At 60.1% G+C, this 24155-nt stretch overlaps 1 protein-coding gene across 7 annotated transcripts in view; it reads left to right on the forward strand.

Annotated features, from left to right (window-relative positions):
• COL16A1 (collagen type XVI alpha 1 chain) overlaps window positions 1-24155 on the forward strand; it is a 53179-nt gene that overhangs the window by 24699 nt on the left and 4325 nt on the right. For 4 of the 7 annotated variants that reach the window (XM_032389289.1, XM_032389265.1, XM_032389255.1 and 1 more), the window contains 28 exons: window positions 877-930; window positions 1020-1046; window positions 1802-1861; window positions 2045-2092; window positions 2225-2278; window positions 5491-5544; window positions 5769-5801; window positions 7740-7856; window positions 7943-7984; window positions 8076-8162; window positions 8963-9007; window positions 9917-9961; window positions 11702-11755; window positions 12341-12394; window positions 12964-13017; window positions 14577-14621; window positions 14738-14791; window positions 15118-15153; window positions 15508-15570; window positions 17943-18014; window positions 18192-18245; window positions 18834-18878; window positions 19096-19140; window positions 19461-19514; window positions 19918-19971; window positions 21979-22029; window positions 22305-22394; window positions 23789-23824. In XM_032389289.1, coding sequence (XP_032245180.1) covers window positions 877-930; window positions 1020-1046; window positions 1802-1861; window positions 2045-2092; window positions 2225-2278; window positions 5491-5544; window positions 5769-5801; window positions 7740-7856; window positions 7943-7984; window positions 8076-8162; window positions 8963-9007; window positions 9917-9961; window positions 11702-11755; window positions 12341-12394; window positions 12964-13017; window positions 14577-14621; window positions 14738-14791; window positions 15118-15153; window positions 15508-15570; window positions 17943-18014; window positions 18192-18245; window positions 18834-18878; window positions 19096-19140; window positions 19461-19514; window positions 19918-19971; window positions 21979-22029; window positions 22305-22394; window positions 23789-23824 — 1527 coding nt within the window. Of the gene's footprint in view, window positions 1-876; window positions 931-1019; window positions 1047-1801; window positions 1862-2044; window positions 2093-2224; window positions 2279-5490; window positions 5545-5768; window positions 5802-7739; window positions 7857-7942; window positions 7985-8075; window positions 8163-8962; window positions 9008-9916; window positions 9962-11701; window positions 11756-12340; window positions 12395-12963; window positions 13018-14576; window positions 14622-14737; window positions 14792-15117; window positions 15154-15507; window positions 15571-17942; window positions 18015-18191; window positions 18246-18833; window positions 18879-19095; window positions 19141-19460; window positions 19515-19744; window positions 19864-19917; window positions 19972-21978; window positions 22031-22304; window positions 22395-23788; window positions 23825-24155 lie in introns of those variants that run through there. The other 3 variants (XM_032389281.1, XR_004297613.1, XM_032389305.1) reach the window with 3 other exon arrangements.

Genomic DNA, 24155 nt, shown 5'->3' on the forward strand with positions numbered 1-24155 from the left:
ACGGATCCCTACGGATCCTTTTCTATCTTTACGGTTCCAGTTTGGCAATCACTGACAGAGTCCTCCCGAGGGTGCACGGAAGCCCAGAAGGGCCAGCGCCCTGCCTACATCCACACCGCCAGTCTGTACGGCCCACTGGAGCTGGACCGTCAGGGTCCCGGCCTGTCCCGGGGAGCCCGAGGGGAAAGGCAGAGGTTAAAGGCAAAGGCGGTCCTGGTCCTCATGGAGTTTCGAGTCCCTAGTGTGAAGGTGGTAGAGCCCACAGAAAGGCGGCCATCAGAATGCCATTGTGCAGCCCGGCGGACTTCTCCAGACTTTCTTCCCTCAGGCCCAGCCCCATGCAGGAGGCTTTCCAGTCTCAGCCCCACACACAGCGCTAGTTGTGTAACCCCAGGCAAGTGACAGCCTTTCACAGTCTCCAAATCCTCGGTGAGAAAATAAGAGCAGAAATTTCCTATCTCCTGCTAAGTCATCTGAGATAACCTTTGCGATAGAATGTGTGTCAAGCATGAAAGGGACAGACAGGGAGAGAGCAGGCGCCTCGGGTCGTAATGGGCGGTCTGTTACGAAATTTCCTTAAGCCTGAGTTTCCTCACCTGTCAAACAGAACAGTGCCGTCCTGCAGGGCTGGGAGGGGGATCCCACTCAGCGTCGTCTGACAGGCGCTTGGCCCAGTGTCCGACACCCAGAAGGCGCGCAGGAAGTGCCAGTCTTCCTGCTTCCTCCGCTCCTTGTCTCCTGTGCCAGAGTCCCCTCCTCGAGGACAGGGACACTGGGACACAGGCTTCTGCTTGTCCTATCACCCTCCTTTGCACGTGGGCCACGTGGCTGGCTGTAGTCCAGGCTCGCCGCTGACCCTGGGCTCTCTCCCCTCAGGGCCCAGATGGGCAGCAAGGACAAACCGGACCTCCAGGAGCCAGAGGGATGCCGGTGAGTACAGCGTCTCAGGACAGCAGGAAGCTATGGTGTCTTGCCTCCACACCCCTATCGACTCACCTCACTGTGTTTCTTCCCTGCAGGGTGAAAAGGGACCTCAGGGAGTGAAGGTGAGTCCCAAGGCCCTGTGGCCAATACTGGGGGGGAAATTAACTGCCCCAGGAGCCCCGCCCCCAGGGGAACCTATACACGCAGTGGTGGCTCTGGACTGGAGGACAGAAGCTGAGGAGTCATCCTGGTCTCCTTGCTACTGCCAGCCCCCTGGTTCCAGGAAGCAGGGGCCCCGAACACTTCTCACTTCACCTGGTTGCTGGCCCAGGGCACAACCAGGATCCCAGGTGACCCAGAGAGCCCCAAGGGCCCCATGGGGGCAGCTGCATTTGCAGATGGGCCTGAGTTAGAGGCTGGGGCAGGCGCTAAGTTGGAGAGGACCAGTGGTGAGAGGGCAGAGAGGTGGGGGACTGGGCCAGGCCAAGGAGAGTGGGACGGCAGCAGCCAAGCCTCGAGCGTCCGGGAGGCAGAACACCTGTGTGGCAGGAGACGCTGAACCCAAACCTACAGGAATAGCAGCAACATCCAGCCCTTGGGGGCATAAGGGCGTCCCATGTGGCAGGGACTCTGTGTACGTTCATCCAGTCGACCCTCCTGATGGTCTATGCATTTGGTGCTATTACCCTCATTTTACAGATGAGGACACTGAGACTCGAGGGGTTGAACCGGTTGCCCAAGGGCACATTCGTAAGAGGCGGGTCCTGGATTTAAACCCTGGCCTCTCCATCCTACAGCCCTTGCTGCCTCCCAGATGTTGGCTTCCAGAAGGTCCTCCATCCTCGCCCCCCTCTGACAAAAGCTCTTGTCTTTTCAGGGTGAGCCAGGGGAGTGTTCCTGCCCCTCTCGAGGGGACCCCATCTTCTCTGGCATGCCGGTAAGTGGCGCTGAGAGCCCTCCCCCCAGCCGGGGGAGAGGCCTGGCTTCCTGCGTTGGCTCAACATGCGAGGGCCCCGCAGGGCTTTGCGCCCCAGCCAGCTGCCTCCCCACGCAGCCCTGCGCTTGGTGTGGACGTTGCCTATAACGTCTCCCTTCTTTTGCGACCCCCACTCCCACCCAGGGTGCTCCGGGACTTTGGATGGGCAGCTCCTGGCAGCCGGGCCCTCAGGTGTGTGTCGCTTGTCTCCTCTGTCTCTCCACTTGTCCGCCAGCGCCCCATGGCTTGCCCACCCTAATGCTGCCGCCCCCAGCGGTGGGACAGAGCTTTCTTTGGGGTCTGATTACTTCTCCTCTCCCTCAGGGTCCCCCAGGTGTTCCCGGACCACCTGGCCCTCCTGGAATGCCCGGGCTACAGGTAAAGGGGGAGGAGAGAAGGGGAGTCTGGGAGGCAGGGTGGCGGGGAGGCAGGGCTGGGGCTCCGTGCTGGCCCCTGAGTGTGCTGTGTCTCCACCCAACACCTATGCGTGCCGTCCTCACTCCTCTAGGTTCCTACTCTCCAGAGCGACATGGGCGGGGGGCGCCCATTGATCCCTTAGGGCAGGCTGTGGGCAGTCCCAGCCCTTTCTTGAGGAATGCCCTGCTGTGTGCCGGCCCAGGCACCCTACTGAGACCTGGGCCAAGCTCAGGCTAAGGTCAGGCCTTGGTCAGGAACCCAGGATCTGGACCAAACAATCCCTTACACCGGCGTGGCGCTCCCCCGTTTTGGAGCAGCGTGCAACATTCATTCATGCAAGGAGGAAGGAGGAAGATAAAGCAGGGCGTCGGGTCAGAAAGTGGGAGGAGGGCAAGGAAGATGTTCGAGAAGAGTGTTAGAAAGAATCCAGACTTAGAGGAAATGAGTGAGTAAGCCCATGAGGGAGAGCATTCCTGACAGTGAAAGCAGCAGGTGCAAAGCCCCGGGGGTGGGACTGTGCCCGACAGCTGGGGGGATAACAGGGAGGCCAGGGACAGTGAGGGGAGAGCCGTGGGGGTGGAGGTCCGTGTGGCACTGTGCTGAGAGAGTGCATTCCGGAGCCCACCAGCCTGACTTTGCACCCCGCTCTGCCAGGTGCTAGTGGTGTGGTGCGGGGCAAGTTACTTACCCTCTCTGTGTCTCAGTTCCTTCATCTGTTAAGTGGATATAATTATAGCACGGACCTCATGGGGCTTTTGTGAATTTTAAACAAGTTAATGCATGCGAAATGTGTAGAACCATGCCTGGCACATAGTAAATGCTTCGAAGGCATTAGCCATCATTAGGCCGGTGACTATGATTATTTTATATTCATTCTCTCGTTCATGGGAGTCTCATGTCAACAATAGGCAGATGGTGTTCTCCCTAAGTCTCAGCTGGGCAAACGGGCTCTGAGAGGTGAAGTATCTTGTCTGAGGTCATCCGGCTCGGAATTAGTGTGGGACTGGGCTTCCCCAGCGCCCAGCATTTTCTCCTCCCTGCCACTGCCCTGCAGGACAGCTCCCCAGCGGCATGCACACCAGGCCCCGTTCTCTGAAGGTCCTGGGAGGGACAGACAGTGGCTTCTGCTTGTCTGGCTTCCAGCTCCTGAAGAAGCAGAGCAGAATCACATGGAAGCTTTTTACTAACTACTCCCCTCACCCCCCACCCCCCCGGAGATTTTATACATCCCCCGCTGCCTCCCTGGGGTGAGAATCTGTTCTGGTGAGTCCCCATTGCTGATGGGAGTCTCTGCCGGGATCCAATTCTCTCTGTCTCATCAAGAGCTCAGAACTAGAGCCAACTCTCAGTCCCCCATGGGCCAACCACACATTTCCCAAGTGTCCCAGCCTCCTGCTGCACTACCAGGAAACAGGAATCTGTCTGCAGGGGTCTTGCAGTTTGCTTGGGGAAGCATGAGAGTCATTTCAAAGTGACCCATTAACACGCTGATAGAGTGTGAACCCTGCCAAGACATGCTGAGGGAACAAGGCAGAAAAGAGTGACTGCAGAGTCTGGTCCCAGGCACCAGAGTCCTCACCCAGTGCCAGTGCTGGAGAACAAGCCAAGGCTGCCGCTAACAGGCCCCTGCCCCGTGCCAGGCAAGATACAGCTCTTCCTCGCCAGGTCGGCCCTGCAGTCCTTTCAAGGAAGGGAGGGCCCGGCAGCTCCTCGTCTCCAGGCTCAGAAACGGGCCCAGAGATAGACAGCATTTATTTGCCAAGTAATGAAATCTCCTGTAATCCTCCATCCATTTCCCAGAAGGGGAAACTGAGGCAGGGAGGTCAAGCAATGTGCCTGAGGCTATGTAGTTAGTAGCCAGTGAGTGGGTAGCTCTTGGCTTCTATGGTAGGACAACAGGTGGGACATTTAGTTCCAGGAGGGCAGGGAAAGAAAATCACCAAGTATCAGCCTTGAACTGACACATAGGCAATGGCAAGTGGAGCGGGGGCGGGGGAGGGTGGGGGGGGTGCATAATCTAGGTGCATAAGGATAACGACCAGGTTCAAGGCGTTTTCCCTGCGCGGGACTATCCTAAGCACATCACCCTGCGAACTCCCTCGGGATGCAGAAGGACTGGAACAGGGGCTTGAGGGAGGGAGACTGACTCCTGTCTGCCTCGGGCCTTGGTAGAGCCTGGCCTGAGTTCAGGCGGGCTCGCAGGGGAAGGTGGTGGTGTTCTGTCGCTGGGAGGTGCGACTTGAAGGGAGGCCAGCTCTCAGAACGGGCCAAGGAAGTCCCGTGCGGGGCGAGCAGGGTGTGCGGCGGCGCGTTCACTCCACGCTTATTTAATGCATGCCTCCCCTGTGTCGGGCACTGGGGATTGAAAAGGGAACATGCTCCGGGCCCCCAGGGGGTATTTAATATGCAAATGTGCACCGTGAGCCTGCGGGGGCCGCAGGGAGTCTGGGTGGAAACACCGCACCTGAGCTCCTCACAGTCATGGTCTCCTCTACGCCTCACCATAGAGGATCCCTGTTTCACAGATAAGGAAACTGAGGCACAGAGATTTTTTTTTTTTCCGAGTAAGCTGCCAGATGCTACCCAGGTAGTCGGGGTTCGCACCTGCATAGGTCTGGCTCCCAAGCCTCCACCTTGCTGTGTACACGATGTTCTGAGGAATGTCTTTTGAGGAAGGTGCTGGAATCGTGGTTAAGAGAGGGGATTGGAGCCAGTGGTCCTGACTCTGAATCTCACCTCTGCACTTTGCTTATCTTGTGATCTTGGGCAAGTTACTTAGCCTCTCTGAATTCTTTGTTCTGTTTTTAAGTTGGGTGTGATACACCTAGCTCACCAAGAGCATCGTGACTCAGCGAAATTAGATAGGAAATGGAAAAAGCACAGAAAAAAACGTAGTTACTATGTAGAAGGCCCTCTGCCCGATTTCTGACGTTCCTCTAACATGTAGGAAAAACTTCCTGTTGGACTGCTTTTGGGGGTCACCCTTCTGGGCCTCCTCAACGCTCCCCACAAACGGTCTGGAGATTTTGAGCTAAGCATGGACGCCAGCCTTGCGCCCGTCAGGCTCTCAGTGCTGCAGGAAGGGAAGGGGCAGGGGGGCTGGTGGGCATGAAGCAGGGTGGCCTTCGGCTCGAGAGAAGAGTCCACTCACTCACATCTCTTCTTGGCTGCAGGGAGTGCCTGGAAATACCGGTTTGCCCGGACAGCCTGGGCTAACTGCGGAATTGGTAGGTACCAGCCTGGGTCACCGTGCAGCCCCCTCCCTGCCCTTCCCAGGGCTGACCTGGCCATGCCAGCTCCCTTAGCTGCAGTGGGGGCCCTCTTCCCTCCCTCCTGCGAGGCGGGGAGAAGCCAGGGTGGCATGTGGCTTCCTGAGGCTCCACCTGATCCCGTAAGTCTCCGTCCCCCTTCCCCCTCACCTGCCTGAGCCCTCCTGTCTTATCTCCTGCAGGGATCCTTACCAATTGAACAGCACCTCCTTAAGGTAAGAGGGTAAGAGGGAAGGAGGAGGGAGAGAAGGAGAGAAGCCTCCTAAGGGGGAGGATCGTTGTAGGATGTGCTCAGCACCGCACAGGGAGAGCTGCAGACGGGACCTGTTTGCAGGGAATGTGCATTCTCCAAGTGTCTGTCACACAGGGCCTAGCACGGTGCCTGGCGAGTAACAGACCCTCGGTCTTTCCAGCCTTGCTGAATGAGTGTTTGAAGGGATCCTGCCTAGGTACCCCCATGGTGGATGTTGTGGGCAGTTCCTGCCCCAAAGCCTGCCCACGGGAGCCACCAGTGAGGCCCTGTACCACCTTGGTCACACCAGGGCAGGGTCTAGTAGCTTCTAGAACAGAGCGGGAGGGTGAAAGTGCAGTTGTGGGGTCGTCAGGCAGGGAGCTGTGGACGTTACTTGTGTTCTTCGACGGGACTGGGTTGGGAGCCTGGAAGAAGGACAGATTGACCAGAGGACAATCCAGAAGGAATCCAGGGAGGAGACAGGATTTCAGGAGCAGTTCTAGTGGTGCAGGGGAGGGGACTTGGGGTCCTGGCAGGGTCGGCCCTTGCCCGTGCTGCCAATAGCATCAAGATCACACTGATGGCTTTGGCCCGGTCTGGCCTCCCTTGCTCGGTCACCTCTGGAGACAAGACCTGGATTCTCCTCTCCTCCAGCTTAGCATCCTCTGGGGTCCCTCCAGAGCCCCTTGTCCCAGTCAGCCCCTTGTAGTACGGGCTAGCCAGTGCCCCGGACCTCTCACTTCCCCCATGGGTCCCGCTCAGGCCAGAGCCTGGGGACTGCCTGCCCTGTCCCCCGCTCTGGACAGCAAATGTCTGCAGAAGCAGCTTGCAGTCGGGTTAGCCTCCTGACAGCTGCTGCAGGTTGGATCACAGTGGAGTGTGGCAATGAAACCCCAATTCTTCTCCCTGAGGCTCCTGGCAAGCTGGGGATCCCCCAAGTCCTGCCCCTGGGCACATGATCGCATAACCCCAAATGCAGGATTTGGCATGTTTCTGTGCCACATGTCATCTGACAGCCTCTTAACCAAGTGCTCTGTGGAGGACCCCAAACTGGAACCGAGTGTGGTCTGGAGAAGGGGTCAGAAGGCACCCCGGAGGAAGCCTGGGCCTGTGGCCCGAGTGTCAGCTCTGGCCTCAGCAGAGCGGGGTCCAGCACAGGCCCCCACTTACCTGAGACAAGTTGCACCGTGTCTTCGAGCATTGGCTTTCTCATCTCCAGAATGCTTGCAAGATTACCTGCCTCATTGCACAGTCAGGAGTGAATGTGATCGTGTGCAAAGGCCTATTACAATGGCTGGCATCATGGGTGCTGAGTCAATGCCAACCATTATCCCTGGGCTGGGCAGTGAACGGTGACCGTGGGGCAGGGGCTCCTGCCCAGGGGTCCAGGGACACCCCTCCATGGATGGGTGAACCGGGGAGCCCGTGACAGTCAGGATCTGCCGGGGCAGGAGGGCAAGCCCCATCCCGGAGGGTGTCTGCAAAGGGCCTAGTTCCTCCCGCAGCTACTCCTTTGCTCCCTTGGGCGGAGAAGCTGGTGTTTGGAGCCGGCCTTTTCAGCCCGAATCCTCGTGGCGTGTCCTCACAGTGGGGGCAGGTTGCAGGAACAGCCGGGACAGATGGTCCCTCTGCGGGCCCCTCCGCCTCCTCCCACGCGCCTGTCTGGAAAGTGGCTTTGGCTTGGCCCCACAGAGCTGCTTCCTGGAGGAAACTCAAAGCCAGAGTTGGGATTGGGTCTCCTGAGGATGGAGCAAAGCTGCTGCAGGGATGTGGCCGGGGGGAGAGAGAGAGAGAGAGAGAGAGAGAGAAAGTGTGTGGACGGGCAGGGTGCCCTGGCTGAGTTCGGGGTGGGGTTCCCCCATTTGGCCGGCCCTGGCCTTCTGGGACCCATGCCCCGCTGCCCTTCCCTCTCTCTCGTCAGAGCCTCTGCAGGGACTGTGTCCAGGGGCACACAGCCCGCCCAGTTGCGCTCCTGGAAAAAGGCGAGAAGGGAGACCAGGGTATCCCCGGCGTGCCAGGCCTGGACAGCTGTGCCCGGGTAGGGGGCTGGGCTCCGGGCTGGCCTGGTGTGGGCACAGCGCCCAGTGCCTCGCCTGACGGAGGGCCTCCTGTTGTCCCCCTCAGTGCTTCGCAGAGCGGGAGCGCCCAAGAGCTGAGGAGGCCCGGGTGAGTGGCCCCGTGCCCGCTGCTCGCCTGTGCCCCGGGCCGCATAGGGAGGGCCCTGGCTGCTCAGCTCACCGACCCCATCCCTCTCCAGGGAGACAGCGGCGAGGGGGATCCAGACTGTGCTGGGAGCCCCGGCCTGCCCGGTCCTCCAGGGCTGCCCGGCCAGAGAGGAGAAGAGGTAAGACCAGGGCCAGACCCTCCCTCGTCCGGGCAGGACCCCAAAGGGGCTGGTGTCTCCACGCAAGTGGCCCTCAGTTCCCGGGGGCAGTTTCATTCCTGCCCAGTGTCCTCCCGGGCCCTCTGGTGGCTCCCTGTCTCTTGGGAGTCCTTCGGGGGCGTCCAAGTCTCAGGTCACCTGGCGCCTCTCACGGCTGGGAGTCCCTTGCTCTGCCGGCACACCGGCTGCTCCCGGCCCAGGGGACCGACCCCCTTCCGGCCTGGCCAGCCACTCCCTCTGCCCTCAGCTCTTCTCCGGGGCTCGCTCCTTCGCCCCTTCCACCCTTTGCTCAGATATCACCTTCTCAGGGAGACCTTCCCTGGCCTCTCAGAGAAACTGACCCCCCCATACACCACCCCTAGAACCCGTAGTTCCTTCCGTGCAGTGCACGTGTCACCCTCTGAAGACCGTGTATTTCTTCATTTGGGAACATTCCACACGCATCTGCTGAGCACCATGCGCCAGCCCCGGTTTTACTTGTTACTGCCCACCTCTTCCCCGAGAGCATCAGTGCCACACGGCAGGGAGTTTTATGTTTGGTTTATTAACTAGTGCCTGGGACATAATAGCTGCTCGATAAAGTTTGCTGGATGATTGAATGGGCTGAACGAAAGGTTTAACCTCAGCTAAAACGGCCCTGCTGTGCCATCCCCCGCCCTCTGTGGACTCTGGCGGTGGCGAGCTGGGAGGACGGCCGCAGAGACCCTGGGGCTCTGTGGGGCCTGAGCCCCTCCCTCCATTTCCCTTGGCTTCCTTTACAGGGTCCGCCTGGCATGAGGGGCTCCCCAGGTCCTCCAGGCCCTATTGTAAGTATCCGTGGTTTCCTGGCCCACTTGAGAAGCTCTCGAAGGGGTTGTAATGCCCAGATTCCACTCTGCTGCCTTGTATCCAGGAAGCTGGTCAGGGCAGAAGGAGGGAAATTCTACCGCCTGCCCCTTTCCCTCATCAGAGCATCTGTGGGGACTGTGGACTCCACCACCCGAGCCCCTGGAACTGGCCTGCTCTGTTCCGCTCTGCTGGTGGTCCTGCTTCAGGGAGGCCCTCCAGGGCACACCCCTGCCTCCCCATCCCCATCCCTACACTGTCCGGCACGGTGGACCCAGGCTCCCCTGGCGGGAGGGCCTGGGCTTCTGGCTCGTGGTCTTGGCTGCCAGGAAAGTATGTGGCAACCCGACCAAATCTCTTCATGCCTCCACGCCACCAGTCGCTACGGGGGCCGGGGGCTAAGACGGAACAGCCCTGCGTCGCTCTGTAGGGCCATCTCTAGGACAGGTCTACAAAGGCCAGGCCAGGGATGTCCCCCCTGGAGTCCTCCATGGTGTTGCTATGGCGGGAAACTAGAAGTGCCCAGGAAGGACTGGAAGAACCAAAAATGCTTTCTTTGGAGAACAGGTGGCTGGTGGGAGCCACCCAGCTGGGGGCATCTGGAGGTCAGGTGGCGGGCACGATGGGCTTGCACTCCAGCAAGGGTGTCCAGCGGGACTCAGGAGCACTCGGCCAGGGCCCTTGGACTCTGGGGACTGTTTCTCATCTCTGCTGATGGCTCGAGCCATTCTTCCTGGAGCCAAGGGGGAGGAGCGGGTGTCTTCATTGAGTCTCTTTTCCAGCTGCCTTGGAAATAATCCTGTGACCTCCTCTCCCCATGACCCCCTGCCCCAGACGATGCCCAGGGTTACTATGCCTATGAGTTGTGACCTGCCTGTTTCTCCCACCAGGGCCCCCCAGGTTTTCCTGGTGCTGTTGGCTCCCCCGGATTGCCTGTAAGAACCTAGTGCTGCTTGACCTCCCCTCCCCTTGCCAGCCAGGTCTCTGTGGCGTTTGCTTGTCTCCCTTCCTGTGGAGCCCTCGCCCCCCTCCTCCATGTTTGTCTTTGTCCCCCTGCAGGCACATAACGACACGGGTTCCCTGCGGTCCCAGCGGCTTGGACATCTTCCCAAGTCTCGGACTTCTTTCCCTTTTCCTTTCTCCCTCTGCTTCTGCTTCTTTCATCTTCTCTTCCCCCCCCCCCCCCCCTACAATCTCCTTTTTCTCTCCCCCAAACCCACATCACCCCAGGCCTCGGAGCTGTTTCATCTTATTTGAAGCTGGTGCCTCCAGGGGCCTATTGATTCCTCCCTTCTCACTTCTGCCTTCTGCTTCTCCCACCTTTGCTGTTGACTTGAAGATTTGCTGGAAGTAATTCTTGGGGCCCCGCCAGGCCCCTGGCACAGAGCCCAGCAGAGATGCCAGAGCTTCAGGGCTCCACACCGTGGGCTGGCACACGTTGCTGCCCCGCTGCTTGGCTGGGCCGCCCCGGGGCACCCCAGGGACCCGAAGGTAGCCATGCTCGCACCTTGCCCGTCGTCCTAGAGGAACCTCGCAGCTTCCTCCTCTGCCTCTCCTCTTCCTCGGCTCCAGGCCCCGTCTGCTGCCCCAAGGCTGGGCGTGGGATGCCAGCCAGCTGGGTTTCTGGGTGTCGTGGGGCCCGGCACCCCTGTGCCCGGTGCTGTGACCTGCTCCTTCCGCCAGGTGTCGTTAATTGCTCTGCCTTCGTCATCGTCACAAGTGTGTTTAAATCATCCCCATCCTCACTGTTGCTCCCTCCTGGGTCACGGAAACTAACCTCCTGCTTGTCAGATTTAGTGTTCCTGGGGGCCTGGCTCCTCTCCTCCCAGGCCTGGCGGTGGAGGCTCAGGGAGCGGGGCCCCTCCTTGTCATGGCTCCATCTGTCCCCACGTCCTCATCCTGGCCGGACCTTGTCTGTTTCTGCTTGCTTGGGTGAAGGGGCCATCTGTCCGTCTAGCCATCTGTCTTGTGTTGTGGAAAGATTTGGGCACCATCTCTTGAGGGCACAAGGGAGAAGGGGCAGACAGAGCCCCTTAACGCTGTGGCGAATCCACAAAAGTCAGGGTGAGGACTGAGGGGGGGGGCTCTGGCTTCAATTGAAAGCGATCTCCCTTTCCACCCTAAAAAGTGACAGGGACGGCTCTGGAGGGAGCAGTCTGCCCATGTCTCTCCCCTGCATCCCTAAAAGGAGGTGATTTGTGGCTGGGGGTTGGGGGTGGGGTACAGGTAAGTGTTGGCTATCCAGTGATACATTTTGGTCGAGGAACATCATTGTAGGGACACCTCTCCTCACAGTTGCCCCTCAGGGGAGCACACACGTGTCAAACTCCTGAAGGTACACCCCCGCCACTTACCGAAGTAGGGCACACCAGTGACAGTCACCTGCCTGAGAGGTACCCTCTGAGGGTCACCTACCTGGGGGGGCATATCTCCATAGTTACCTGTCTTGGGGGTATGCTCTTGAGAGGCACCCCTGTGTGAGAGTCTACAACTCTCACAGTTACCCTTCTGGGGTACACCCCGTGGTCACCTTGCTGGGGGCCTAAAGGGGGGGGCATCAGTGATTCCCAGCTCTGCCTGGACTGGGGACAGAAGGCTGCAGAGCAGGCAAAAGGAGCTGGGGGCTCGGTGGGGACAGCCCTCCCCGGCAGGTTCTCATGATTTTTCTCTCCAAGGGTCTTCAAGGAGAGCGAGGCCTCAGGGGCCTGACAGGAGAGAAGGGGGAACCGGTAAGAGGGGGCCGGCAGGGGAAGGCGATGGATGAGGAGCCCTGGGGAGGCAGAGGTGGGGCCCCCGGGGATGGCTGCTGAGTGGAAGATGGGAGGTGGATTCCTTTTGAAACTCACTGCCCCTGATCCCTCAGATCGACGGTCTTCATAGCCCCTCGGGATCAAAGGGGGCTGATCTCCGTGTGCCCCAACCCCCTAGAAGGGACGAACAGCCCTGCCCCCCCCCCCCCCCCCCCCCCGCCCCCGGCTTCCAGCAATGTCTCCCGGGCTCCTCCTGCCGCCCCTTCCACACCCCATTTCCTCCACTCCCACCCTCATCCTCCCTGCTCTGGGCCTTTTCCTCTGGCTCAGCTCCCAGGTCCTGGCCAGGCAGGCACATGTCCCTGAGTCCTGGGCTTGTGGTGGTGGGCTCAGCCAGAGGAACCTGGGCCTTTAGGAGCTGGCCCAAGGTGGTGGCCGTCCTCGGATGGGCATGTGCTTGCTCAGTTGGCAGCTCAGGCATCCTGGTTACGGCTGTTCTTTGCCCTGGGAGGGGGAAACAGAAACGTTGGGGGGCTGGTCCGTAATGTCTCCCTTTCTCTGTAGGGTCCTCCAGGGCAACCTGGCTACCCAGGTGCCATGGGCCCCCCAGGACTGCCCGTGAGTAAGGGGATGCTGGCTCTGGGGGTAGCAGAGCCTGGGGGTGGGGATGAGGACAGGGCCAGGCTGGCGCATCCCCCAGCAGGCTCCCTCCCTTCCAAGCATTTCAGTCTGTGCCTCTGCCAGGCTGTCCGCCCGTCCGTCCGTGCAGGGCTCCCCAAAGCCCCTGTGGTAGTGCAGCGTGGCCCTGCCACTCCACTTCGGAGGTCGACTGCAGCCACTGCACCGGGAGGGCCAGACTCTCCGAGCACCCAGACCCCAGGACTGAGCTCTGCCTCCTGGGGGGGCGGGTAGGAGAGGTGGGAAGACCACTGGAAGCCTACCCCCTACCCCGGGAAGCCTGCCTCCTACCCCGGGCTGGAGGCTGCTGGGTGGGCGTGGCCCCGCTTTCCACTGGGGGCCGCAGCGGCAGGTGGGGCGCAGCCCCCCGCCCCCTCCCCCAGCCGTCGCCCTCCGTGCCATCTGCCTGTAAGTGCCAGCCTGGGCCAGCGGCAGTCTCCACCCCTCGCATTAGCGCCATGACAGCGGGCCACGGGGCTAATTCAGCTCTCTCTCTGCTCGCTTGTCAGGGCATCAAGGGGGAGCGGGGCTACGTCGGGCCCCCAGGAGAGAAGGGAGAATCGGTGAGTCGCCGCTCGGCTTGGGGCGGGGGGGGGGGGCAGGAGGAAGGGCTCCAAATGGAGCAGTCCCTGCCCCACGGCCACCCGAGACTTTCCTAGCAGCCTGCGAAGGAAGAGACCTGACCCCGCTTCCCTGCCCCCTGAGTCACTCCAGCTGCGGCGCAGGCAGGCCGTGCTGGCTGGTTACCGCGGAGGCGGAGGCGGAGGCGGAGGCGGAGGGAAGGCTGGAAGGAGGGTCGGAGCGGGTTTCATGGAGATGGGCGGGCCAGGGCTGCCAAGGGGTGGGGAGGGGTCCGGAAGAGTCAGCCAGCAGGAGGGCCTCCTCCTCCCCTGCAAAGGCAGGTGGGCGGGCAGGGCAGGGCAGGGCAGGTGGGGGACCCCAGACCCAGCTTGGAGCCTGGCCTGACCCGCAAGCCCAGAGCCACCTTTCCAGGCTGGGTGAGCGCAGGGGCGGGGGCTGTTATCAGGTGAGGCCGTCACATCAGAGGGGTTATCCCGAGGCTCAGGAAGTGACATGGCTCACCCAGCAGGCTGCCGCGAGTCAGTGAGTGAGTTAGGGCAGTGTGTGGACTTGCACCCAAGTCCCTCTGTGACCAACCTGCCTTAGCCTTCCCTTCCCCTCACACGTCAGTGAGGCCCAGGTGGGATGTAGCTGACCCCTTGTGCATTTACTCAATAGCAGACATTCCTCAGGGGCCTTCTGGGTAGCAGGCTGTCCTGGGGGTGCCACAGTGAATAAAACAGGCACCTGTGCCCCTTGATCTCAGGAGCTCACATTCCAATGAGGGAGGTAGATAACAGATGAATAAGCCAATGCATATAAATGAGAAAGCAATGGAGAAAAGAGCAGGGTAAGGGGCCAGCTGGTGTACAGGGTGCTATTAGAAGGAGGATCGGGAGGCCTCTCTGAGATGGTGCTGTTGGACCTGAGCCCCGAATAGAGTGGGGGGTGGGGGAGGGCACATGGTTATCTATCCTGGGGAATCCCAAAGGGAGTAGGTGGGGGCACCTCAGGAAGAGATTGGGGCCATCTAATCCCTTGGTAAGGTTTTAAGAGCCCCAGAAAGGGTGGGGGAATGGTAGGCATTCTAGGGAGAGGGGGCAGCTGTGCAAAGGCCCAGGGGTACAAACAGCCGTCTGACCAAGCAAGGCAGAAGATAAGACGGGGAGAAGGAAGTGAAGCAGGAAAGGGTGGGTGGTACTAGATCACAGGATACCTCAAAACCCAGCCCTGGTGGAAAGAATGTACCTCATTCAGTTGGACAGAGGGGAGCCATGGAAGGCTTTGGAGCAAGAGAGCGTTATAATCAGAGCTATGCTGGAGAAGAGGAGATGGCAGCCAGTTGCTGGCTGGATTGAAGTGAGCCAGGAGGTGGCAGGACTATTTAAGAGGCTGATTCAATAGCTCAGGCAAGAGAAGGGAAGCTGGAGCAAACCAGGGAGAGGAGTCCTGCCGGCATCCCCATCTACTCTCTGTTCCCTGTTCCCTGTTACCTGCCCCATCCCCTGATCTCCCACCTCCCCCAGTCAGAGTGATTGATTCTGCTCCTTCGTGTCCCCAGGGCCCACCAGGATCTGAAGGCCTCCCAGGTCCCCCAGGCCCAGTGGTGAGTGATGGAGGAGACAAGGAACTGTGGACATGGGGACTCCTGGTCCCAGTCCAGCCCTGGGGTCTAGGGGAAGAAAGACTGGGTTCCAGCTGCCTTGTTCTCTATGGTGACAGGGTCCCCGGGGAGAGCGAGGACCCCAAGGAAACTCGGGAGAGAAGGGCGACCAGGTGAGTGACCACAGGACCTGGCTGGCTGTCCTGACCGTGGGGGAGGGCTGAGAGGGGGGATGGGCACAGGGAAGGGGCTAGGTCCTCTCCCTGGTGGCCACCCTCACATGTGGAGGGGTGACCAGCTCTAGCCTCCAGCCCTCACCCGTCCTTGAGTTGTAACCTCCCACCTCGTGACTAGAGCTTCATCTGCTGGTCATCTTGGGCAGAGTGGAGGGCAAGGCCCCATGGCTCAAGGCAGCCTCACCCTGTCACTCTTTCCATCTGGGCCGCCAGGAGGGAGAGAGTGGGCGGCACAGCAGACTGTCCCTTGCTTCTTCCCCTAGGGATTTCAAGGCCAGCCAGGCTTTCCCGGCCCACCGGTGAGTGAAGACACAAAGCCAGCCCTGTCTGTGTGATCCTATTTGGGAGGGGCAGGCCTGACCAGGCCAGGCTGGGCTAGGATGGGCCGGCGGAGGGGAGGGAAGAGGCATGGGAGGAACGGCCTGGGTGGCCAGGCCTGATTCCAGGAGCCAGGACCTGGAGGGCAGAGCCTCCTGGGTGGGCCCCAGCGAGCAGGCCAGCCAGCAGTAACGCTCCTAGGTGGTGTTTCTAGGAAGTCAAAATGCATCAAAATGCATCATATTAACTGTAGTGAAGCAGACCCAGGAGGAAGAGGGAAAGGGAGCCCCCCTCCAGCCCCATTCTCATTTCCGCCTGCTCCTTTGTTGATATAGGGTCCCCCTGGATTCCCGGGCAAAGCTGGAGCACCCGGCCCACCCGGCCCCCAAGCGGAGAAGGTGAGCGGGACCCCAAGTTGGCCACAGCCACAGATCTGAGCCGTGCAGCTCCCACACCCCATCCCACCCCGACTACGGGGCCTTTGGAAATTCAAGGACTGACTCCGTTTCGGTTACGTCAAGGGTGGGGAAAGAGACCTGCAGCATAGATTCAGCAACTGCCATAGGGCGACAGACCCGTGGCCCCAGGATGGCACCTGTGCTGCGCCAAGTCCCTGCCCTCTGGGAGCAGGGGGTGGGCCGGAGGCAGAGGGGCGCGCGAGAGGTGGTGACTGGAGCGCAGGGGGCTGGATTCATCTCCAGGGGGAGGGGCCAAGTGGAGGGGGAGGAGCCGAGGGGAAGGGAGGGGGAGGAGCTGAGGGGAGAGGGAAGCGCATCCAGACTGCGAGCCCGAACCCGAAGCCCGAAGCCCAGAGGCCTGAAGCCAGCGCCGCTCTGGCCACTCACCTTCTGGGTCTGACAACGGCAGGAACGGAACGTGTGCAGATTGTCCCCAAGGGTCCAGAGAGGGCAGGCATGGCCTGTGAGTTGGTGACAAGGGTCGGAAGGAGCGGAGGCCTGGGGAGCCCCCACACTGGGGGCCCCTGGGCTTGACTTGATAGTTGGTCTGGGGGCTGACATCCCTGTCTCATCCCAACCTCTGGGCTCCCCAGAGGTGATGGCTGGATAGTATAATGAGGCCCCAAATTGACTTCTAAGCTTGGGGTGGGGGGCTTATAACCCAAAGGGGGAGGCAGGAGGCCTGTAACCTCCAGTGGAGCCTCTTTCCTCTGAAAACACACATAGCACAACAGTCAGAGCTGGAAAGGACTTCTAGAAGGGCCACCTTGGTCTAACCTCTCACTGTGAGGCAATGAGGCCCAGAGAGGCTGAGGACATCCCAGGGGCACACAGCAAGATAGCAACAGAGCTGAGACTCCTCCCAGCCCAGGATAGCGCCCGGGCGCCTCGCGGCCTCCCCAGAGCCAGCACCTGTCAGCCACAGTTGAGGCGGTGGTGGGCGCCACCACCCTTCCCTTCTTTGGGGAAGACCCGGGTGGCAGCCCCTGCCAGAGCCCTCCGGGCTGGCTCTGTACCCCAGTGCTGCCTGCTGTCCTTAGGCTGGTCACTGCAGAGAATCCCAAACCTCTGGCCAGGGGTTCTCCATCTCCACTCCCTGTGGGACTGACATTTTCTGGGGCTGTGCTGACCCCTCCTGGTAGCTGGTGGCATTGCAATGCCACCCCGGGGCTCTCCTCCCCCCCCCCCCCATGGGGGGGTCTCTAGCAGGATCATTTCCACCTTGGCTGGTCCACAGCCACGGCTCCAGAGCAGCCACTCTCTTCGTACTAGGGTACGTGGCAGCCTGCCACACCAAGCTGCCCCCCTCCCTTCTCTGGTAAACATTCTAGTTCACACGTTGATGCTCATCATCCCCCTGCTTTGAACAGTCAGTGGCTCCCCAGTGCCCATAGCAGTGGTTCCCAGACTTTATTTTGAAGTCCCTGAGCCCTTTCATCACACAGAAGCTCACAATGTATATAACATATATGAGTGGAGCTGCTCTGGCTAAGGCAGGGGCAGGGGTCTTGGGTCCCACCCTCTGGGCTCCCACTTCGTGCACCCATCTCTGATGCTCCTCCAGGAACCCCCAGGGCTCTGAGAGGTGCAGTTTGAAAAGCAGTGGTCTGTGAGATAGAGTCTAGCACAGTGTTCGGGGCCCTCCCCCCATCAGCTACCTTCCTCCAGCCTTGCCTCCCACCCCACCCCTCACACGGGCTCCCAGACACCCTGGCTAGGCCAGGCATGGGACCACTTCCAAATCTTCATCCTTCTCTGAAGTTCCCTCTGGCATGCCCTCTTCTCCTTCCCCACTTGCCCACATCCCGGCTATCCTTCAGAGTCTAGCGTCTGGTGGTGCTTCTCTGACGCTTCCCTTGAGCCCTGGCCAGAGTGAGCCGCTCCCTCTTCGGAATGGGACTATGAGCTTCTTGAGGACAGCGGCCACCCTTTTTTTCATCTGGAAGCATCAGCGGCTGTATAGTGCTTGGCACTTTTTTGGGACCGATGTGAACTGAACGTATGCCTTTAGTTGGCACACGTCACTGAGCACCCACTCTGCCGGCCCCTGGGTCAACCCTGAAGAAGATGCTAGACCGAATAGGCTCTGTCCCCTCCTCATAGAACAGTGTGAAAAGGGGGGTGCTTTGCAGACGAAGACAGATCCTCTTGGGGGAGTGGTGTGGAATATACCCAGTTAGGCCAGAGCAGAACTGGGGCTGGAAACCAGCTGCCCTGATTCCCAGTAATCATCAGAACCCAGTGCCCAGCGCCTCGTCCCAGGGCAGGGCAAGGCCCTGCTGACTTTGTTGCGGGGGTGGGCTCCTTTCCAGGGCAGCGAAGGGATTCGAGGCCCACCAGGCATGCCTGGTCCCACTGGACCACCAGGATCTCCTGGGATTCAGGTGAGTGTGTGTCCTCTTAGTGTGACAGGAATGTGCCGTGCGCATGTGTGTGCATGCATGTGTTTAGTTGCGGTGGAAGTTGGGTGAGGGGTGGACGGGGTGGAGGGGCTGGGTCAGGTCTCTCACCTCCTAGGGCTCCAGCACAAGCATGCATATATGCCTTTTTCCTGTTTCTAGGGCCCTGCTGGTCTGGATGGTCTGGATGGGAAGGACGGCAAGCCTGGCTTGAGGGTGAGATGATAGGCACCTCCTTCCTTCTTCCTCCAGGAGCGAAAGTCAACGGAACCCCAGTGAAGGAAACCGAATCCCCCGACACCTCTGTCTTCCCTCCACCTGCTTCTCACCACTTCTCTGATGGCTCCAGGGCCCCTTGGTTCCTCAGTTCTCCTGGTAGCCTTAACCAGGTTGCATGAGCTGGGTCTCACCAAAGGCAGGCAGCCAAGGGAGTGGATTTATATCCAGGCAACTAAAGATACTAGGCTGGGTGTCAGGGAGAACAGGCTGTAGGCACGGAAGGACTCGAGCAGCCCTGGCTCCATGGATCTGGTTTTGCTGGGGAATCTGAAAGGGATGGGGCATGGCAAAGGGCAGAGCATCAAGGCCAACCCCCTTCTGTACCCAAAAGAGGGAAATTGAGGTTCAGAGAGGGATTCACTCAGGGTCCACAGCCAGTCAGAGGCCGAGCCCAGCTTAGATTCTTCCCTCTGCCTCCCGTGACATTCCCTCCATCCTGGGATAGCCGGGGAGGGGCAGGAGAGAGGGAAGACAGTGGTGAATGAGTGGGCATCCTGTCTCATATGCCCCTGGTCTCTTCCCTAGGGGGACCCTGGTCCCGCTGGCCCCCCTGGACTCATGGGACCCCCGGTAAGTTGAGCTGCAGGAAGGAGCGGAGAGTGGGGAGGTCCCAAAGCTGAGCAGGTGTGGGGTCTGCCTTGGTGGGTGGGGCAGCTCAACTCCAGATCCTCCGAGGACCATGGTATGATTCTGGATGGGTCTGATTTCTTTAGCCTGAGGACGGAGGCAAGGGAAGTGGCCTCTGCTTGGGGCAAGGGCCCTGGCAGCTTCCCGCTTTTTCTTCCAGGGCTTCAAGGGGAAAACGGGACACCCTGGCCTTCCAGGACCAAAGGTAAGGAAGGGCCTGGTGACTTCTGCCAAGCAGGTCTTCTCGGCTCTCCTCAAGGCCTGACCCCAGGCAGACAGGGCAGCCCAGCTGGAGTGCCCGCGCCACCAGAACCTTGGCGGAGATGCCATGCCAGCATCTGAGCCTCCTGAGACCACTGGTGCCAGCAGAGTGGGTCAGGCTTCGCCGTCTACCTGTCTGAGGGCATCAGAGGGCTGCTGGCCAGAGCCGGGCAGGGGGCAGGGCTCTTTGGATATGGGGTCAACTTGGGGCTGGAGGAGCCAAGTCAAGGCCTGTCGAGCTCCAGTTGGCCTGCTCTCTTCCAGGGCGACTGTGGAAAACCAGGTCCCCCGGGCAGCAGTGGCCGGCCCGGATCAGAGGTAAAGGCAGAGGCTCCCTTCAGACAGCCTCTGGGCTCTGCTGAGTCCGAGACACAGCCGCTCCCTCCCTCTCCCTGGCCGCCTGGCTGCCTTCTCTCCTGGGCACATTTTGCCCCCAAACTGCACACCTCCTCCTTCCTGCAGCCTGTTGGGTCCCTCACCTAAAAAGCCGGGCCTGGCTTCTCGGGCTGGGGGCTCTGATTTCTCTCTCCAACAATACTCATGGGCAGGGCTGGTCCTTGGGCCCTGGACAGCATGGGCCTGGAGGCCAGGACTCAGCCCAGCATCTCTGACTATTGCCGTCCTGCGTGCTCTGCTCAGCCTTCTCCCACCTAACGACCCCGTGCAAGTAAGTCTGCTTCTGTGTTGCCTTTTTTTTTTTTTTTTTTTCTGGCTCCTACAGGGTGAGCCTGGTGCCATGGGACTTCAGGGAAGACCCGGCCCCCCTGGCCATATCGTGAGTTAAACCGTTCTTGCCCCCGCCTTTATGAGAGTGAGGGCTCTGCTGGGGCTAGGGTGGGCGAGGGCGATGGCCTGAAAGAGCTGACCCCAGGCGTAGCCCCATAGCGCAGTGAGGGGCTCTGGGCCCACGTCATCCAGTGGCCCCCAGGCTCTTTGCCGTTTTCTTATTTTCCGGGCACATTTGAGTTTACTCATCAAACAAGGATCATTCAGTTATTCAACAAACAATAATCGAGCACCTGCTCCATGCCAGGCACCACTCCAAGCGGGGGGCTATGAGTGAGATAGACAAGGTCCCCTGATCCCAGAGCTTGCACACAGGCATAACAAACCCACAGATTAATGCGGAAGCGTCGGGCAGGGATCTGATGTCACAGACAGGGCCTGGGAGGCGCCTTTAGATGCACCTTTACTGCCCAAGTGGCATTTGAGCCAAGGCCTGAAGGACAAAAGGAGCCATCTGTCTAGCAGTCTGGGGGAAGAATGTCCAGGCAGGAAAGCAGGGTGGGGGTGGAGGGCCACTAAACGCTGAGAGCCTGAGGCAGGGAGGGGCCTGGGGTGTAGGGGGAGCCCCAAGGTCAGCATGGCTGGAGTGGAGTTTGACAAGGGCATGAGTGAGAGCAGGAAAGCTGTGCTTGGAGAGGATCTGCTGCAGACCTGGGACCTCGGGGGTGTGGGCAGGAGGGGAGGGGCGCAGGTGGAAGCGGGGGTGTCCCTGAGGGATGGGGTGGTTGCGGTGGAGTGGTGGTGGCAGGCAGAAGGGCTGTGTTTGGAGGACTTGCTGCAGACCTGCATGGGGGAGGGGCGGGGAGCCTGAGCGGTGGCAGGGGGGGTGGAGGGGGATGACTCCTCCTCGCCGGGGAGGCCGCGTGTGTGGGTGGCGCACTTACAGAGGTAAGACAACTTGGAGAGGACAGTTATTAAGCAGTAATGAGTTTCCCATCTGAATTTGCTCCTCGGTAACATAGATGGCTGCCGACGGGCGCCTTTGATCAGTGTGATGCCCTGAGCGGATGGGGGTCCTGAGCAAAGGAAACACTCTGGCGTTTGAGTGCAGGACTCTTGTGGCAGATGTACCGTTTCCAAGAGGCTTCTGGAAATGTCAAAAATAGTTCATGAGCAGAAAGAGGAGCTCTCGCGTCCTTATCACTGTGTGTATGGATCTCGAGGGATCCAGAGGCCCTGGCTCGAGGACCCTAGGTTTAGCCTAGTCCCTGCTCACATTACACATGAAAGGAAATGCACACTCTGAATTGTGAGCCCATCATGGACTCACTGGGGGCTGGGGAAAGGGGACGCAAGGTCCCCCCCCTCACTTCTGTCTGCCCAGCCTCAGCCCCTGCTCTGTGTCAGTCCCAGTGCTGGGCATTCCTGCCCCAGAGGTCTAGAGAGGGGTAGAACAGAGTCCATGCCTCCAGAACTTTCCATCTGGGAGCATGGAGGCAGGTGCCGTGAGAGAGGCCTGTGTGCCCTGGGCTTCAGAGAAGGTGTAGCTCTAACCAGGGAGCTGGCATTTGAGCTGTGACTCAGAGATGGGGAGGGCATTCAGGCACCGCCTCAGCCCAGCAGGGTGGGAGCACCCCCACGAGTTGAGTCCCATTGCCCTCCAGGGGCAGCAGAGCAGGAGACCAGGGAGGCCCAGGGTCCGAGGGCCGGCCTTATCCGTTTGGTCTCTGGGGTTGGGATTGAGCCCCTGCTATGCAGCTCCCAGCTTCTGCTCTTTGCTTCTCCCACAGAACAGGAGGAAGTGGGGGGCCTCAGAAGACCCCAGGCCCAACATAGTTAACCTTCAGGCCTTTGCCCTCTGCCCTCAGCTCTGGCCGTGGTCCTGTGAGCTCAGGGACCCCCCAGGTGTCAGCTCTGGCACAAATCTCTTGGTAGAAGCTCAAGGGCAAGAGCAGAAGGGAAGGAGGGTTTAGGGAAGAGAATGGAGCTGCTGAAGTTCCATTATTACCTTATTACCTGAGACTCTTTCCATCCCACTGACTTCATTTTTCTTTAGGGCCCACCAGGGCCTCCAGGCCAGCCGGGCCCCGCTGGGATCTCTGCAATGGTGAGTGGCCTGCTCCCCGCATCCCTCCCTCCCGGGAGCCTGGCTGGGAAGAGTCTGTGTCCATCCCCCTCCTTCCCTGGCTTCAGCCTCTCCTACCTCCTGGGTCTCCCCAAGTGGCATGCAGTGAAGGCCTTTGGAGGGGCCCTGCTTCAGATTCAGACAGCGCCGCCCCACCCCGCAGGGGTCCCTGGCACACAGCAACACCTGCCTCTTCTGTGTGGGCTTCACTGCTGCCTCTCCTGTCCCCTCTCACCATCCACCTCCTTTCTCTCCAGGGCCTAAAAGGAGATCGGGGAGCCACTGGAGAAAGGGGCCTTCTAGGCCTTCCAGGCCAGCCTGGCCCCCCCGGACACCCTGGCCCCCCGGTAAGACCCCACATCTCACTGCACAGCCCCGAGGAAGAGGGCCAGTCTGCGCGTCTGGGGTCTTCAGGGAAGGAGAGGCTGTGAGCAGGGAAGCTAGCAGCGTGGGGCTTGTGCCTGAGGATCACGTCATATCTGGAAGAAAGGACAAGCCCTGCCAGCCAGCGCTTGCCAGGCGTGCACCGGGCCTCCGCCCCTGGCCATGCACCACTTGCGCCGACCCCTCGACCTGGTGTCAGGCAGGGGAGACCTGGCACCTGTTCTACCCCTGCCCCCTCCCCGGGGCAGCTGGCTGGTAACCACAGAGAGTCTGGGAACCTCAGGAACCAGCGCCATTACCGCAGCCCCCTCGGCAACTCAGAAACCACTCCTGGTCTCAGCTGGCGCTTAATGCTCTGAGAGCCGTGATGCATTGGCCACGGACAGTGTGCTGAATGGTGACCTAAGTGCTTGACATTTTGTCATTTAATCGGTACTGCAATCCTATTTACTAGGTCTGATTGTCCCCCATTTTACAGATGAGGAAACCAAGGCTCAGCCAGGTTAAGTAGGTTGCCCAGAATCGCAACAGCTAGTGAGCAGAAGAGCCTGCCTGATTCCAAAACTTGCATCCTTAGCCACTCTGCAATCCTCCCGCTTTCAAAGGTTCCAGACAAGTGACCCACATCAGGTGGTTGGATTGCCAGTATTAGGGATGAAGTCTCCTGGGGAAACTGAGGCAGGAACCCAGGTTTCCTAGCCCCCCAGGTCAGGGTGTTCTCTTCTGGGAACAGTAGCCATGACCCTGGGGCTGGTGGCCTCAATGGGATGGATGACTCCAGCCTGTGCAGCGGTGATGGTTGGCCCAGCCGCCAAGAGGGCTGAGTCTCACCTACACACTCTGATTCTTGCCACAGCCCTGGGGCAGGTGGGTCCCTCCAACCTTCTGGCCTTCCCTGGAGCCTCCAGGATCCCTGGATACATCCTCCAGTTGCCTGGCAATCAGAGTCTTCCCCACCATCTCACCAGAAGCAGGCTGGGCCCACGATGCAGCCCATCCTGTCCTGGGGAGGGAGCAGGCTCGGCAAACATGTAACATAAACTCAGAGCTAGGGCTCCTGCAAGATGCGGGGGCCTCGAGCCAGGAGCCGGGAGTGTGCAGTCCGCTCTTCCCTTGCCCAGCTCGGTCAGGGGGCGGCCAGGGCTATTGGTGTGGGGCTCCAGGACAGGCTAGAATTGGGGATGGGGGGTGGGGATCTAAGTTTCCATGGTCTGTGCCCCGAGGGTCTGAGGGTGAGGGCTAGAGAATCGTGGTCCCTTGGTGGCCCAGGGCTGGGCACCTGTGGTGGGCAAGGGGAGGCAGGGGACGCCATGCTGGATTAGTGCCTATCACACATCTCCCACTCTCTACTCCACAGGGTGAACCCGGTACAGATGGTGCGGCCGGCAAAGAGGTACTGTCACGCTGGGCTTCTCCTTTCCGGGGGGGCGGGGGGTGCTGCTGCTTGTGCCTCGCCTTGCCCTCACCCTTCTTTGTTCACTCACTAAACACTCCCTGAATGCCAGACTCCCTCCAGATGGATATGTAGGAAGTTGGTGGCCCTTGCTGCACTGGGGAGAGGGACTGGGAACTGGGGAGAAGGATGCATGACACTTGTTCTTCACTATTTTTCTTACTCTGTACCTGGTCAAAGAGAGCCGATGATGATGGTGTTGGTGGCGGTGATGATGATGATGATGGTGGTGGTGGTGGTGATGGTGATGATGGTGGTGGTGGTGGTGGTG

Source organism: Phoca vitulina, unplaced genomic scaffold, assembly GCF_004348235.1.
Source record: "Phoca vitulina isolate PV1807 unplaced genomic scaffold, GSC_HSeal_1.0 scaffold2, whole genome shotgun sequence".
NCBI lineage: Eukaryota > Metazoa > Chordata > Mammalia > Carnivora > Phocidae > Phoca > Phoca vitulina.